Below are 19076 nucleotides of genomic sequence, written 5' to 3'. Positions count from 1 at the left end.
ACTCAAACACATTGAGGACCATCCCTGACTCCAACACATTGAGGACCACCACACTCAAACACATTGAGGACCACTGACTCCAACACATTGAGGACCATCACTGATTCCAACACATTGAGGACCACCACACTCCAACACATTGAGGACCACTGACTCCAACACATTGAGGACCACCACACTTCAACACATATAATGGCCACTGACTCCAACACATTGAGGACGACCACACTCCAGCACATTGAGGACGACCACACTCCAGCACATTGAGGACCACTGACTCCAACACATAGAGGACCACTGACTCCAACACATTGAGGACCACAGACTCCCACACATTGAGGACCACCACACACCAACACATTGAGGACCACTGACTCCAACACATTGAGATCCATTGACTCCAACACATTGAGGACCACCACACTCCAACACATTGAGGACCACTGACTCCAACACATTGAGGACCACTGACTCCAACACATTGAGGACCACTGACTCTAACACATTGAGGACCACCACACTCCAACACATTGAGGACCACTGACTCCAACACATTGAGGACCACCACACTCCAACACATTGAGGACCACTGACTCAAACACATTGAGGACCATCCCTGACTCCAACACATTGAGGACCACCACACTCAAACACATTGAGGACCACTGACTCCAACACATTGAGGACCATCACTGATTCCAACACATTGAGGACCACCACACTCCAACACATTGAGGACCACTGACTCCAACACATTGAGGACCACCACACTTCAACACATATAATGGCCACTGACTCCAACACATTGAGGACGACCACACTCCAGCACATTGAGGACGACCACACTCCAGCACATTGAGGACCACTGACTCCAACACATAGAGGACCACTGACTCCAACACATTGAGGACCACAGACTCCCACACATTGAGGACCACCACACACCAACACATTGAGGACCACTGACTCCAACACATTGAGATCCATTGACTCCAACACATTGAGGACCACCACACTCCAACACATTGAGGACCACTGACTCCAACACATTGAGGACCACTGACTCCAACACATTGAGGACCACTGACTCTAACACATTGAGGACCACCACACTCCAACACATTGAGGACCACTGACTCCAACACATTGAGGACCACCACTCTCCAACACATTGAGGACCACTGACTCCAACACATTGAGGACCATCACACTCCAACACATTGAGGACCATCACACTCCAACACATTGAGGACCACCACACTCCAACACATTGAGGACCACTGACTCCAACACATTGAGGACCACTGACTCCAACACATTGAGGACCACCACACTCAAACACATTGAGGACCACTGACTCCAACACATTGAGGACCACCACACTCCAACACATTGAGGACCACTGACTCCAACACATTGAGGACGACCACACTCCAGCACATTGAGGACCACTGACTCCAACACATAGAGGACCACTGACTCCAACACATTGAGGACCACAGACTCCCACACATTGAGGACCACCACACACCAACACATTGAGGACCACTGACTCCAACACATTGAGATCCATTGACTCCAACACATTGAGGACCACCACACTCCAACACATTGAGGACCACTGACTCCAACACATTGAGGACCACTGACTCCAACACATTGAGGACCACTGACTCTAACACATTGAGGACCACCACACTCCAACACATTGAGGACCACTGACTCCAACACATTGAGGACCACCACACTCCAACACATTGAGGACCACTGACTCCAACACATTGAGGACCATCACACTCCAACACATTGAGGACCATCACACTCCAACACATTGAGGACCACCACACTCCAACACATTGAGGACCACTGACTCCAACACATTGAGGACCACTGACTCCAACACATTGAGGACCACCACACTCAAACACATTGAGGACCACTGACTCCAACACATTGAGGACCACCACACTCCAACACATTGAGGACCACTGACTCCAACACATTGAGGCTGACCACACTCCAGCACATTGAGGACCACCACACTCCAACACATTGAGGACCACCACACTCCAACACATTGAGGACCACTGACTCCAACACATTGAGGACCATCCCTGACTCCAACACATTGAGGACCACCACACTCCAACACATTGAGGACCACTGACTCCAACACATTGAGGACCATCACTGATTCCAACACATTGAGGACCACCACACTCCAACACATTGAGGACCACTGACTCCAACACATTGAGGACCACCACACTTCAACATATATAATGGCCACTGACTCCAACACATTGAGGACGACCACACTCCAGCACATTGAGGACGACCACACTCCAGCACATTGAGGACCACTGACTCCAACACATAGAGGACCACTGACTCCAACACATTGAGGACCACAGACTCCCACACATTGAGGACCACCACACACCAACACATTGAGGACCACTGACTCCAACACATTGTGATCCACTGACTCCAACACATTGAGGACCACCACACTCCAACACACTGAGGACCACTAACTCTAACACATTGAGGACCACCACACTCCAACACATTGAGGACCACCACACTCCAACACATTGAGGACCACTGACTCCAACACATTGAGGACCACTGACTCCAACACATTGAGGACCACCACACTCCAACACATTGAGGACCACTGACTCTAACACATTGAGGACCACCACACTCCAACACATTGAGGACCACTGACTCCAACACATTGAGGACCACCACACTCCAACACATTGAGGACCACTGACTCCAACACATTGAGGACCACCACACTCCAACACATTGAGGACCACCACACTCCAACACATTGAGGACCACTGACTCCAACACATTGAGGACCACTGACTCCAACACATTGAGGACCACCACACTCCAACACATTGAGGACCACTGACTCCAACACATTGAGGACCACAGACTCCCACACATTGAGGACCACCACACACCAACACATTGAGGACCACTGACTCCAACACATTGAGATCCACTGACTCCAACACATTGAGGACCACCACACTCCAACACATTGAGGACCACTGACTCCAACACATTGAGGACCACCACACTCCAACACATTGAGGACCACTGACTCCAACACATTGAGGACCACTGACTCCAACACATTGAAGACCACTAACTCCAACACATTGAGGACCACCACACTCCAACACATTGAGGACCACCACACTCCAACACATTGAGGACCACTGACTCCAACACATTGAGATCCACTGACTCCAACACATTGAGGACCACCACACCCCAACAAATTGAGATCCACTGACTTCAACACATTGAGGACCACTGACTCCAACACATTGAGGACCACTGACTCCAACACATTGAGGACCACTGACTCCAACACATTGAGGACCACCACACTCCAACACATTGAGGACCACTGACTCTAACACATTGAGGACCACCACACTCCAACACATTGAGGACCACTGACTCCAACACATTGAGGACCACCACACTCCAACACATTGAGGACCACTGACTCCAACACATTTAGGACCACTGACTCCAACACATTGAGGACCACTGACTCCAACACATTGAGGATCACTGACTCCAACACATTGAGGACCATCACACTCCAACACATTGAGGACCACCACACTCCAACACATTGAGGACCACTGACTCCAACACATTGAGGACCACTGACTCTAACACATTGAGGACCACCACACTCCAACACATTGAGGACCACTGACTCCAACACATTGAGGACCACCACACTCCAACACATTGAGGACCACTGAGTCCAACACATTGAGGACCACCACACTCCAACACATTGAGGACCACCACACTCCAACACATTGAGGACCACCACACTCCAACACATTGAGGACCACCACACTCCAACACATTGAGGACCACCACACTCCAACACATTGAGGACCACTGACTCCAACACATTGCGGACCACTGACTCCAACACACTGAGGACCACCACACTCCAACACATTGAGGACCACTGACTCCAACACATTGAGGACCACCACACTCCAACACATTGAGGACCACTGACTCCAACACATTGAGGACCACCACACTCCAACACATTGAGGACCACCACACTCCAACACATTGAGGACCACCACACTCCAACACATTGAGGACTACTGACTCCAACACATTGAGGACCACTGACTCCAACACATTGAGGACCACCACACTCCCACACATTGAGGACCACCACACTCCAACACATTGAGGACCACCACACTCCAACACATTGAGGACCACTGACTCCAACACATTGAGGACCACCACACTCCAACACATTGAGGACCACTGACTCCAACACATTGAGGACCACTGACTCCAACACATTGAGGACCACTGACTCCAACACATTGAGGACCACCACACTCCAACACATTGAGGACCACTGACTCCAACACATTGAGGACCACTGACTCCAGTTTAAAGATCTGTTGCTTTTAGCCTGAAATCATTTGTTTCGAGGATGGAGAAGACTGAGGATTCTGTGCACCATGGTCACAGGGTTTCTATCACCCCCTTCAGTAGCCCCGTATCCTTGAGTCTTACTTCTGTGTGGTACAAACGTATGCATTCCATGTCGGAAGGGAAGGGGGAGAGGGGGAGTCCCAGAGGAGGAGGACTCTATGGAAGTCACTGTTGGAAGTCACTGTTGGAAGTCACTGTTTCTTTAAGAACTTGTAGAGTGAGTCCCAGAGGAGGAGGAGGAGGAGGAGGAGGAGGAGGAGGAGGGGGAGGAGGAGGAGGAGGAGGAGGAGGAGGAGGAGACAGAGGAGGAGGAGGGGGAGGAGGGGGGAGGAGGAGGAGGAGGAGGAGGAGATGGAGGAGGAGGAGGAGGAGGAGGAGGGGAGGGAGGAGGAGGAGGAGGAGGAGGAGGAGGAGACGGAGGAGGAGGAGGAGACGGAGGAGGAGGAGGAGGAGGAGGGGGAGGAGGAGGAGGAGGAGGGAGGAGACGGAGGAGGAGGAGGAGGAGGAGGGGGAGGAGGAGGAGGAGGAGGAGACGGAGGAGGAGGAGGAGGAGGAGGGGGAGGAGGAGGAGGAGGAGGAGGAGGAGGAGGAGGACTCCTACTCCTCCTCCTCCTCTATGGACATTACATCTGAATGACAGACTGAAGCAGATGACAGATTATACATTTTGTGTCCAACCTGTCACTCAATCATTTGAACTTTCTTACTATTTTTATATAAAGGACATACAACTAATCCTGAGGGGGGGCTGAGCCCCCTTTTACCTCCTCGTGGAGCCGGGTCCACTTGGAGAGGTGTGTGTGTGTGTGTTGGCAAAGCTGTGAGTGTATATAGTGGTCATTTGGGTCATTTAGTGGGGTTCTCACTCTGTAGTTTTCCGTGTGTGTGTATCTGATCAGTGTGTCTGTTCAGTGTGTGTGTCTGTTCAGTGTGTGTGTGTTCAGTGTGTATCTGTTCAGTGTGTGTCTGTTCAGTGTGTATCTGTTCAGTGTGTATCTGTTCAGTGTGTGTGTTCAGTGTGTGTGTGTTCAGTGTGTGTCTGTTCAGTGTGTGTGTGTTCAGTGTGTGTATCTGTTCAGTGTGTCTGTTCAGTGTGTGTGTCTGTTCAGTGTGTGTATCTGTTCAGTGTGTGTCTGTTCAGTGTGTGTATCTGTTCAGTGTGTGTCTGTTCAGTGTGTGTGTTCAGTGTGTGTGTGTTCAGTGTGTGTGTGTTCAGTGTGTGTCTGTTCAGTGTGTGTGTGTTCAGTGTGTATCTGTTCAGTGTGTATCTGTTCAGTGTGTATCTGTTCAGTGTGTATCTGTTCAGTGTGCGTCTGTTTAGTGTGTGTATCTGTTCAGTGTGTGTCTGTTTAGTGTGTGTATCTGTTCAGTGTGTGTCTGTTTAGTGTGTGTATCTGTTCAGTGTGTGTCTGTTTAGTGTGTCTGTTCAGTGTGTGTGTGCGTGTGTGTTATTTGTCCTTCTCAGTAGACTGTCTCCCGTCGTGCCACGCCTCCCTGGTACTTTTCAGAGCTCTGGTTCTCTCAGGATCAACGACCACATAGTCCACACGCTCACGTGCACGCTCACCTTCACGCTCACGTGCACGCTCACCTTCGCCCGAACCCATCGAGCCACCCAACACACTCTTTTTCTGAAAACAAAAAGACAGGATGGATTTTTATTCTAAAACAGATACTTTTATTTTGAAACACGAAAGTGGGACTTTTATTCTGAAACAAGTGTTTTTTTGTGCGTTCTTATTTTGAAACAGATATACAGAGCTTTATCTTAGAAATGTCAGACCCATATTTCTGATGAGCTAACCTGGTAAATGAACTAACCTGGTAAATGAGCTAACCTGGTAAATGAACTAACCTGGTAAATGAGCTAACCTGGTAAATGAACTAACCTGGTAAATGAGCTAACCTGGTAAATGAACTAACCTGGTAAATGAGCTAACCTGGTAAATGAGCTAACCTGGTAAATGAGCTAACCTGGTAAATGAGCTAACCTGGTAAATGAGCTAACCTGGTAAATGAACTAACCTGGTAAATGAGCTAACCTGGTAAATGAGCTAACCTGGTAAATGAGCTAACCTGGTAAATGAGCTAACCTGGTAAATGAACTAACCTGGTAAATGAGCTAACCTGGTAAATGAACTAACCTGGTAAATGAGCTAACCTGGTAAATGAACTAACCTGGTAAATGAGCTAACCTGGTAAATGAGCTAACCTGGTAAATGAGCTAACCTGGTAAATGAGCTAACCTGGTAAATGAGCTAACCTGGTAAATGAGCTAACCTGGTAAATGAGCTAACCTGGTAAATGAGCTAACCTGGTAAATGAGCTAACCTGGTAAATGAACTAACCTGGTAAATGAACTAACCTGGTAAATGAGCTAACCTGGTAAATGAGCTAACCTGGTAAATGAGCTAACCTGGTAAATGAGCTAACCTGGTAAATGAACTAACCTGGTAAATGAGCTAACCTGGTAAATGAACTAACCTGGTAAATGAGCTAACCTGGTAAATGAGCTAACCTGGTAAATGAGCTAACCTGGTAAATGAACTAACCTGGTAAATGAGCTAACCTGGTAAATGAACTAACCTGGTAAATGAGCTAACCTGGTAAATGAACTAACCTGGTAAATGAACTAACCTGGTAAATGAGCTAACCTGGTAAATGAGCTAACCTGGTAAATGTACGAACCTGGTAAATGAGCTAACCTGGTAAATGAACTAACCTGGTAAATGAGCTAACCTGGTAAATGAACTAACCTGGTAAATGAACTAACCTGGTAAATGAGCTAACCTGGTAAATGAGCTAACCTGGTAAATGAACTAACCTGGTAAATGAACTAACCTGGTAAATGAGCTAACCTGGTAAATGTACGAACCTGGTAAATGAGCTAACCTGGTAAATGAGCTAACCTGGTAAATGAGCTAACCTGGTAAATGAGCTAACCTGGTAAATGTACGAACCTGGTAAATGAGCTAACCTGGTAAATGAACTAACCTGGTAAATGAACTAACCTGGTAAATGAACTAACCTGGTAAATCTATCCTGCAACTTAGAGACCGCTGCCCTATCTGTGGATCTGTTGGGGCCTTACGCGAAATGAAGTGGGTCTCGGGATGATGGTGTACGTTGTGTATAATGGCTGCCGTTTTACGGGCTCCTAAACAATTGTGCTATTTTGTGTTTTTTTTTTCTCTCGAATTGCTTGTAATTTTGTACATAATGTTGCTGCTACAGTCTCTTATGACCAAATAGAGCTTCTGGATATCAGAACAGTCACTGCGAACTGGAAGATTCTTCGTTCTTTAACGAGTCCGACGCGAAGGATATACTGCTTCTCCAAGACCAGGCCCAAATCCCCGTCATTCGCGAGAAGAAAAGACGGAGATCGGGTTGCCTTGTGAGAATTCATTGCGAGTGGGTAAGCCGCCTCTACCATCCATTCTATTGGCCAACGTGCAATCACTGGAGAATATACTGGATAATCTCCCCTTGAGACTATCCGACCAACGGGACATTAAAAACTGTAATATCTTATGTTTCACAGAGTCGTGGCTGAACGACGACACAGATAATATACAGTTGGCTGGGTTTTCCGTGCAGGACAGAACAGCTACATCTGGGATGACGAGGGGTGGAGGTGTGTGTCTATTTGTCAATAACAGCTAGTGCACAATGTCTAATAATAAGGAGGTCTCGGGGTATTGCCCGCCTGAGGTAGAATACCTCATGATAAGCTGTAGAACACACTATCTACCAAGAGAGTTTTCATCTATATTTTTCATAGCTGTCTATTTACCACCACAAACCCATGCTGGCACTAAGACCCCACTCAATGAGCTGTATAAGGCCATACGCAAACAGGAAAATGTTCATCCAGAGGCGGTGCTCCTAGAGGCGGTGCTCCTAGAGACGGTGCTCTCCTAGAGACGGTGCTCTCCTAGAGGCGGTGCTCTCCTAGAGGCGGTGCTCTCCTAGAGGTAGTGCTCCTAGAGACGGTGCTCTCCTAGAGACGGTGCTCTCCTAGAGGCGGTGCTCTCCTAGAGGCGGTGCTCTCCTAGAGACGGTGCTCTCCTAGAGGCGGTGCTCTCCGAGAGACGGTGCTCTCCTAGAGGCGGTGCTCTCCTAGAGACGGTGCTCCGAGAGACGGTGCTCTCCTAGAGGCGGTGCTCTCCTAGAGGTGGTGCTCCGAGAGGCGGTGCTCTCCTAGAGGCGGTGCTCTCCTAGAGGCGGTGCTCCTAGAGACGGTGCTCCGAGAGACGGTGCTCTCCTAGAGGCGGTGCTCCTAGAGACGGTGCTCCTAGAGGCAGTGCTCTCCTAGAGACGGTGCTCTCCTAGAGGCGGTGCTCCTAGAGACGGTGCTCCTAGAGGCAGTGCTCTCCTAGAGACGGTGCTCCTAGAGGCGTACTCCCAACCAGAAGCCACGGAATACAGGCAACATTTGGACAGAGCTAAAGGCTGCAGGTTTAAAGGAGTGGGACACTAATCTGTACGCTTATAAGAAATCAAGCTATGCCCTCAGACGAACCATCAAACATGCAAAGAGTCAATACAGATTGAATCCTTATGCACCGGCTCTGATGCTCGTCGGATGTGGCAGGGCTTGCAAACTACTACGGACTACCAAGGGAAACCCAGCCGCGAGCTGCCCAGCGAGCCTACCAGATGAGCTAAATGCCTTTTATGACCTGTGCCCAAGTATGCAGGGGTAACCTGTGTAGATAACTATCGCCCCGTAGCCCTCACGTTGGTAGATTGTCTCACCTGTCGTGGGGGTGTGGCCACTCTACCAGTGTGTAAGTCCAGATCCAGGTACTCAACCTGTTTGTCCCCTCTAGACCTCCGTAAGACCATGGGGTTGTTCCCACGCAGGGTCTGGAACACACACACACACACACACACACACACACACACACACACACACAGAAGTCCAGAAATCCACACAAGAATAGTAAACAAACACAATTTTGACCAACTGGGGACATTTTGTTAGTCCCCATAAGGTCAAATGCTATTTCTAAGGGGTTTAGTGTTAAGGCTGGAATCAGTTTTAGGGTTAGAATTAGGTTTAGGGTTAGGAGCTAGGGTTAGTTTTATGGTTAGGAGCTAGGGTTAGTTTTAGGGTTAGGAGCTAGGGTTAGGTTTAGGGTACAGGTTTAGGGTTAGGTTTAGGGTAAGGGTACGGGCTAGGGTTAGGGTTAAGTTTAGGGTAAGGGTACGGGCTAGGATTAGGGTTAAGGGTTAGGGTATAGGTTAGGTTTAGGGTAAGGGTACGGGCTAGGTTTAGGGTTAGGGGTTAGGGTAAGGGTACGGGCTAGGATTAGGGTTAGGGGTTAGGGGTTAGGGTTAAGTTTAGGGTAAGGGTACAGGCTAGGTTTAGGGTTAGGGAAAATAGGATTTTGAATGGGACTGAATTGTGTGTTCGTTGTACAAGACTGTGTGTGTGTGTGTGTGTGTGTGTGTGTATGTACGTTATGTGTGCGTGTGTGCATCTAACATACCGACACGACGGCGGCGAGGGCTATGTTGGAGGTTGTCATGGCAACGTAATTGTCGTCTGGGTCGTCCGAGTCTGAGCTGGAGGCAGAGCTTTGGCAGGTGGAGGGTCTATCGGACGGACACGTGTAGCAGCCGGACGGACTGACACACATAAACAAAAGGTGAGGACTTTTATTCTGAAACACCGACTTTTATTTTGAAAACAGACATACAGACCATTGGGTACAGGGTGTTCCCTCACTGCTCTAGAATGCAGGAAAAAAACGTGTCAATTCAAGACAGTAAACCAATGTTTTCTTTGCCCCATTTCATTTCACACACAATTATTAATTAGATTCTACGATATTATAACCTTAATATGGACTTAACAGTATTGATGAAATAGGAGTCTTATTTTGTTGTGAACATTATTGTATCTCTTCTATATTTTGAAGTGTTTTTAAATATATATATACTTATATATTATTATAGAAAAAGTATTTTATATATATATATATATAGAGAGAGAGAGAGAGACAGACAGAGAGACAGACAGAGAGAGACAGAGAGAGACAGAGAGACAGAGAGAGAGAGACAGAGAGAGAGAGAGACAGAGAGAGAGAGACAGAGAGACAGAGAGAGAAACAGAGAGAGAGACGGAGAGAGAGACGGAGAGACAGAGAGAGAGAGACAGACAGAGAGACAGAGAGAGACAGAGATAGAGAGAGACAGAGAGAGACAGAGAGAGAGAGAGAGACAGAGAGAGAGAGACAGAGAGAAACCAAGAGAGAGAGAGAGAGACAAAGACAGAGAGAGACCGAGATAGAGAGAGAGAGACAGAGAGAGACAGAGAGACAGAGAGAGAGAGAGACAGAGAGAGAGCTTGTCAGTTGACGTTAGCTCCGTTCTTCCCGCAGAGCGATGACAGAGTCCTATTGAGCAGCCGACCACTTTTTGACGGTAGCCGTAATGAAAAACTCTAAATTCTCACAGTATGTCGTTTGTAACATTTGAACCATGTATGGTAGAGACATTTGATCTGATGCAGTTCTTCTTTATTTTATAAACCATTGAACGAAAGACACATTTTATGGGTGAACACCCGATATGTATTTGTGCGCAGAACCTCCCACCGGGGCGTTGTTTCGTACAGATCTCGGATCAGCTTCCCCTCCACCAATCCTAACCTTAACCGTTACTGAGGAAAATGCGAAACTGACCCACGATGAGTGGCGAGGGCGGGGCTTTAATTTTCATTCACTTGTAGTGCCGGTGTGCGGCCAGCAGAGGGGGGAAGGGGACACAGCGGGCAGTATAGTACACGTCAATGTTAAGTATGACCTGTCGTTATCAAACTAAGATGAAGTCAGATATGAAATATTTAACACAATGTGTTCTACTGACACAGCACTTCTGACCAGTGCTGTTACACTTTGCATGAGTGGCTCTATGCCTGCAGCACGTACAACCACACACACACGCACGCACGCACGCACGCACGCACGCACGCACGCACGCACACACACACACACACACACACACACACACACACACACACACACACACACACACACACACACACACACACACACACACAATAAAACAAAAACACACACACACACAATAAAACAAAAACACACACACAAAAACGCACACACACTCAACACACACAAGAACACACGCACACACACACCCAACACACAGACAGACACGCACACACACAAGAGCACACACGCACAGAGAGAGATACACACACACTTACTCTCGGGTGAAGGTTCTGGTGACAGGTGATCGTACAGGTGCCGGTAGCTCCTCCCACTCCTGCAGAGGTGTTATGTCCAGAGGGGTGGGTTTAACTAGAGGAGAAGATGGAGAGATAGATGGATGGAGAGATAGATGGAGAGAGAGAGGGAGAGGTGTATGGAGAGGTGTATGGAGAGATAGATGGAGAGAGATGGATGGAGAGATAGATGGAGAGAGATAGATGGAGATAGATAGATAGGTAGGTAGGTAGGTAGATGGAGAGATAGATAGATGGAGAGAGATAGGTAGATGGAGAGATAGATAAATGGAGAGATAGATGAGAGATAGATGGACAGAGATATGGAAGGGGAGATGGGAGAGATAAATAGATGGAGAGATGGATAGAGAGATAGATAGGGAGATAGATGGAGAGATAGATGAGAGATAGATTGATAGATGAGAGATAGGGAGATAGATGGACAGAGATATGGAAGGGGAGATAGAAGGAGAGATAAATAGATGGATAGAGAGATAGATAGGGAGATAGATGGGAGATAGATTGAGAGTTGGAGTACAAGGAGAAACGGGTAAGTGGGAGTGAAGTAAGGAGGAGAGAGGAAGGGGGAGTATAGAGTTATACGGATAGTAACATATAGTATTAACAGTATTAACAGATAGTAGTACCAGATAGTAGATAGTTGGAACTTCACTGGACTCTATGTAAACTGGAAACCATATATCCTGAGGCTGCATTTATTGTAGCTGGGGATTTTAACAAAGCTAATCTGAGAACAAGGCTATCAGCATATCGATTGCACACGAGCGAGTAACACGCTCAACCATTGCTACTCTAACTTCCGCGATGCATACAAGGCCCTCCCCCGCCCTCCTTTTGGCAAATCTGACCATGACTCCATCTTGTTGCTCCCCTCCTATAGGCAAAAACTAAACGAGGGAATGCCTGTGCTTAGGTGTATCCAACCAACGCTGGTCCGACCAATCGGATTCCACGCTTCAAGATTGCTTCGATCACGTGGACTGGGATATGTTCCCGGGTAGCCAATAACATTGGCGTATACGTTGACTCGGTGAGCGAGTTTATAAGGAAGTGTATAGGAGATGTTGTACCCACTGTTACTATTAAAACCTTCCCTAACCAGAAACGGTGGTATGATGGCAGCATTCCTGCAAAACTGAAAGCACGTAACACTGCATTTAATCATGGAAAGGTGACTGGAAACATGGCCGAATACAAATAGTGTTGTTATTCCCTCCGTATTCAGTATAGAGACAAAGTAGAGTCGCAATTCAATGGCTCAAACACGAGACGTATGTGGCAGGGTCTACAGACAATCACGGACTACAAAAAGAAAACCAGCCCCGTCGTGGACATCGACGTCTTGCTCCCAGACAAATTAAACAATTTCTTTGCTCGCTTTGAAGACAATACAGTGCCACCGACACGGCCCGAAACCACAGCCAGCTGGGCTCTCTTTCTCTGTGGCCGACGTGAGTAAAACATTTAAACGTGTTAACCCTCGCAAGGCTGCCGGCCCAGACGACATCCCTAGCCGCGTCCTCGGAACATGCGCAGACCAGCTGGCTGGTGTGTTTACGGACATATTCAATCAATCCCTATCCCAGTCTACTGTCCCCACATGCTTCAAGATGGCCACCATTGTTCCTAAGAAAGCTAAGGTAACTTTACTAAATGACTACCGCCCCGTAGCACTAACTTCCTCTCATCATGAAGTGCTTTGAGAGACGAGTCAAGGACCATATCACCTCCACCCTACCTGACACCCTAGACCCACTCCAGTTTGCTTACCACCCCAATAGGTCCACAGACGATGCAATCGCCACCACACTGCACACTGCCCTAACCCATCTGGACAAGAGGAATACCTATGTGAGAATGCTGTTCATCGACTACAGCTCAGCATTCAACATCATAGTACCCTTCAAAACTCATCATGAAGCTTGAGGCCCTGGGTCTCGACCCCGCCCTGTGTAACTGGGTCCTGGACTTTCTGACGGGCCACCCCCAGGTGGTGAAGGTAGGAAACAACATCTCTACCCCACTGATCCTCAACACTGGGGCCCCGCAAGGGTGCATTCTCAGCCCTCTCCTGTACTCCTTGTTTATCCACGACTGCGTGGCCATGCACACCTCCAACTCAATCATCAAGTTTGCAGACGACACTACAGTGGTGGGATTGATTACCAACAATGATGAGACGGCCTACAGGGAGGAGGTGAGGGCCCTCGGAGTGTGGTGTCAGGAAAATAACCTCTCACTCAACGTCAACAAAACAAAAGAGATGATAGTGGACTTCAGGAAACAGCAGAGGGAGCACCCCCCTTTCCACATCGATGGGACAGCAGTGGAGATGGTGGAAAGTTCCTCGGTGTACATATCAGCGACAAACTGAAATGGTCCACCCACACAGACAGCGTGGTGAAGAAGGTACAACAGAACAACAGCGCCTTTTCAACCTCAGGAGGCTGAAAAAATTTGGCTTGTCACTGAAAACCCTCAATAACCTTTACAGGTGCACAACTGAGAGCATCCTGTCGGGCTGTATCACCGCCTGGTACGGTAACTGCACCGTCCACAACCACAGGGCTCTCCAGAAGGTAGTGAGGTCTGCACAACGCATCGCCGGGGGAAAACTACCTGCCCTCCAGGACACGTACAACACCTGATGTCACAGGAAGGCCAAAAATATCATCAAAGACAATTACCACCCGAGCCACTGCCTGTTCACCCCACTTCCATCCAGAAGGCGAGGTCAGGGACCGAGAGACTGAAAAACAGCTTCTATCTCAAGGCCATCAGATTGTTAAACAGCCACCGCTGGCACAGAGAGGCGGCTGCCAAAATACTTTAATAAATGGGACACTAGTCACTTTTTTCATCTCATATGTACAGAACAAGTCAAGAACTACAGGAAACGTATGATCTCTGTAATTGCAAACAAAGGTTTCTGTACCAAATATTAAGGTCTGCTTTTCTGATGTATCAAATACTTATGTCATGCAATAAAATGCTAATTAATTACTTTAAAATCATACAATGTGATTTTCTGGATTTTTGTTTTAGATTTTAGATTCCGCCTCCCACTGTTGAAGTGTACCTATGATAAAAATTACAGACCTCTACATGCTTTGTAAGTAGGAAAACCTGCAAAATCAGCAGTGTATCAAATACTTGATCTCCCCACTGTATATACTGTACACTGTATCCTTCAATATCAAGTCTTCACTATCTATTGCATCTTAGCCGCTCTGTCACTGCTCATCCATATATTTTATACTTATATATTTTCATCCCATTCCTTTACTAGTTTGTGTCTATTAGGTTTTGTTGTGGAATTGTAAGATATTGCCTGTTAGTTACTGCTGCACTGTCAGATCTAGAAGCATAACATCTGCTTGCCAAGTGTACAGGATTTGGCCAATAAAATTTGATTAACTGATTAACACCAGTGTAGTCCTGCTAGCTAACTCAGGGACATTAGTCCTGCTAGCTAACTCAGGAACATTAGTCCTGCTAGCTAACTCAGGGACATTAGTCCTGCTAGCTAACTCAGGGACATTAGTCCTGCTAGCTAACTCAGGAACATTAGTCCTGCTAGCTAACTCAGGGACATTAGTCCTGCTAGCTAATCCAGGATCATTAGTCCTGCTAGCTAACTCAGGGTCTTTAGTCCTGCTAGCTAACCCAGGATCATTACATTAGCTACATTATTCAACACTAGTGTGGACCAGGGAGACCCAGTCACTACATCATACTAGGATGGGAGTAGCAGAGAGAGAAGGGGAAGTGGGAGTGATGGAGAAGGAGGAAGAGAGGGAGAGGTAGGGAGAGAGGGAAGGAGAGGGAGAGATGGAAGGAGAGGAAGAGAGGGAAGGGGTAGTGGGAGGGATGGAGAAGGAGGGAGGGTGGGAGGAAAAGAGGGAGAGACGGAGAGAGGGAGGGAAGGAGAAGGAGGGAGAGAGTGGGAGGAAGAGAGGGAAGGAGAGGGAGAGATGGTGAGCGGGAGGGAAGGAGGAAGAGAGGGAGGGAGGGAGGGAAGGAGAGGGAGGAAGAGAGGGAGAGGGAGGGAAAGAGAGGAAGAGGAAGGGAGAGAGAGGAAGAGGAAGAGAGAGAGAGAGAGAGGAAGAAGGATAGACGTAGTGCAGTATAGGCAGGACCAAGGAGCAGGAGGAAGAGAGGGAGTGAGGGAGGAAGAGAGGGAGAGAGAGGAAGAGGAAGAGAGAGAGAGAGAGAGGAAGAAGGATAGACGTAGTGCAGTGTATGCAGGACCAAGGAGAGGCACTCAATACATACTATTACAATGGATGACAGAACACAGATCAACCTCAGAATAAACCCGAGTCATGATTCAACCTTGACTAGCAATACGTTTCTTCACCTGGGAACAATACACACACGCACGCACGCACGCACGCACGCACGCACGCACACACACACACACACACACACACACACACACACACACACACACACACACACACACACACACACACACACACACACACACACACACACACACACACACACAGTACAACAACACCACGACATATGAATTGACATTTCCTTATGTCACTGCCATAGCCCTGCCGTGTGGCTCCTACATACCCTGACGTCTCCTTGTCCGTGTGAACTCTCCAACAGTCTGTGAGTCAGTTCTCTCCAAGCCCAGGGGTTTTGGGTGGAGGGACATGGGGCTGAAACCTGATTCGTTCAACATAAAACAATGTCTCGATGTACAGATTTTGATTTCATGTACACATCAGTGTCCATCGGACATAAGACCCAGATCAAACAAGCATAGAAGCAGCAGCCCGTTGAAGCCCGAGCCAACACCACTGGACAGATGACGTTTGACCCTATGACATCACGACACCCATCACCATCAGACGTGCCTAATGACAACAGTGACATCAAAACACATGGCCTCCCACCAAAAAGACCAGGAGGAAGACTGGAGGTTACAGCTGTGAAGCAACACAATAAAGCAACGTTGATTCACACACACACACACACACACACTAAAACACCAAGGAACCCCAAAGCAATGAACACCTTTAAAGCAAAATGGAGAATGAACAAACCAACACCAGTCCAAACAGCCAGCACAGCAGACTAACAGCCTGTACGGCAGACTAACAGCCTGTACAGCACAGCAGACTAACAGCCTGTACAGCAGACTAACAGCCTGTACAGCAGAGCAGACTAACAGCCTGTACAGCAGAGCAGACTAACAGCCTGTACAGCAGACTAACAGCCTGTACAGCACAGCAGACTAACAGCCTGTACGGCAGACTAACAGCCTGTACAGCACAGCAGACTAACAGCCTGTACGGCAGACTAACAGCCTGTACAGCACAGCAGACTAACAGCCTGTACATCAGAGCAAACTACCAGCCTGTACATCAGAGCAGACTAACAGCCTGTACGGCAGAGCAGACTAACAGCCTGTACGGCAGACTAACAGCCTGTACAGCACAGCAGACTAACAGCCTGTACATCAGAGCAGACTAACAGCCTGTACATCAGAGCAGACTAACAGCCTGTACAGCAGAGCAGACTAACAGCCTGTACGGCAGACTAACAGCCTGTACATCAGAGCAGACTAACAGCCTGTACAGCAGAGCAGACTAACAGCCTGTACAGCAGAGCAGACTACCAGCCTGTACATCAGAGCAGACTACCAGCCTGTACATCAGAGCAGACTAACAGCCTGTACATCAGAGCAGACTAACAGCCTGTACATCAGAGCAGACTAACAGCCTGTACATCAGAGCAGACTAACAACCTGTACAGCAGACTAACAGCCTGTACAGCAGAGCAGACTAACAGCCTGTACGGCAGACTAACAGCCTGTACATCAGAGCAGACTAACAACCTGTACAGCAGACTAACAGCCTGTACAGCAGAGCAGACTAACAGCCTGTACGGCAGACTAACAGCCTGTACATCAGAGCAGACTAACAGCCTGTACGGCAGACTAACAGCCTGTACATCAGAGCAGACTAACAACCTGTACAGCAGACTAACAGCCTGTACAGCAGAGCAGACTAACAGCCTGTACAGCAGACTAACAGCCTGTACATCAGACTAACAGCCTGTACGGCAGACTAACAGCCTGTACAGCAGAGCAGACTAACAGCCTGTACATCAGAGCAGACTAACAGCCTGTACATCAGAGCAGACTAACAGCCTGCACAGCAGAGCAGACTAACAGCCTGTACAGCAGACTACCAGCCTGTACAGCAGAGCAGACTAACAGCCTGTACAGCAGAGCAGACTAACAGCCTGTACATCAGAGCAGACTAACAGCCTGTACAGCAGAGCAGACTAACAGCCTGTACATCAGAGCAGACTAACAGCCTGTACAGCAGAGCAGACTAACAGCCTGTACATCAGAGCAGACTAACAGCCTGTACAGCAGAGCAGACTAACAGCCTGTACATCAGAGCAGACTAACAGCCTGTACAGCAGAGCAGACTAACAGCCTGTACAGCAGAGCAGACTAACAGCATGTACATCAGAGCAGACTAACAGCCTGCACATCAGAGCAGACTAACAGCCTGTACAGCAGAGCAGACTAACAGCCTGTATATCAGAGCAGACTAACAACCTGTACATCAGAGCAGACTAACAGCCTGTACAGCAGACTAACAGCCTGTACAGCAGAGCAGACTAACAGCCTGTACAGCAGAGCAGACTAACAGCCTGTACAGCAGAGCAGACTAACAGCCTGTACATCAGAGCAGACTAACAGCCTGTACAGCAGAGCAGACTAACAGCCTGTACAGCAGAGCAGACTAACAGCATGTACATCAGACTAACAGCCTGTACATCAGAGCAGACTAACAGCCTGCACAGCAGAGCAGACTAACAGCCTGTACATCAGAGCAGACTAACAGCCTGTACATCAGACTAACAGCCTGCACATCAGACTAACAGCCTGTACATCAGACTAACAGCCTGTACAGCAGAGCAGACTAACAGCCTGTACAGCAGACTAACAGCCTGTACATCAGAGCAGACTAACAGCCTGTACAGCAGACTAACAGCCTGTACATCAGAGCAGACTAACAGCCTGTACAGCAGACTAACAGCCTGTACAGCAGAGCAGACTAACAGCCTGTACAGCAGACTAACAGCCTGTACATCAGAGCAGACTAACAGCCTGTACAGCAGACTAACAGCCTGTACATCAGAGCAGACTAACAGCCTGTACAGCAGAGCAGACTAACAGCCTGTACAGCAGAGCAGACTAACAGCCTGTACAGCAGAGCAGACTAACAGCCTGTACAGCAGA

General features: G+C 48.1%; 1 protein-coding gene across 1 annotated transcript in view; it reads right to left on the bottom strand.

Annotated features, from left to right (window-relative positions):
- Window positions 1-5149: 5149 nt before the first annotated feature.
- LOC135510193 (GRB2-associated-binding protein 1-like) overlaps window positions 5150-19076 on the bottom strand; it is a 378827-nt gene continuing 364900 nt past the window's right edge. Inside the window, exons 10-13 of the mRNA XM_064930983.1 lie at window positions 11759-11852; window positions 10020-10158; window positions 9283-9393; window positions 5150-6152 (exon numbers count right to left, since the gene is read on the bottom strand). Coding sequence (XP_064787055.1) covers window positions 5970-6152; window positions 9283-9393; window positions 10020-10158; window positions 11759-11852 — 527 coding nt within the window. The 3' untranslated portion in view covers window positions 5150-5969. The remainder of the gene's footprint in view (window positions 6153-9282; window positions 9394-10019; window positions 10159-11758; window positions 11853-19076) is intronic.

The sequence above is a fragment of the Oncorhynchus masou genome, chromosome 23, assembly GCF_036934945.1.
Source record: "Oncorhynchus masou masou isolate Uvic2021 chromosome 23, UVic_Omas_1.1, whole genome shotgun sequence".
Taxonomy (NCBI): domain Eukaryota; kingdom Metazoa; phylum Chordata; class Actinopteri; order Salmoniformes; family Salmonidae; genus Oncorhynchus; species Oncorhynchus masou.
The sequence above is the reverse complement of the archived record's forward strand: the minus strand, read 5'-3'. Positions and strand labels throughout refer to the sequence as shown.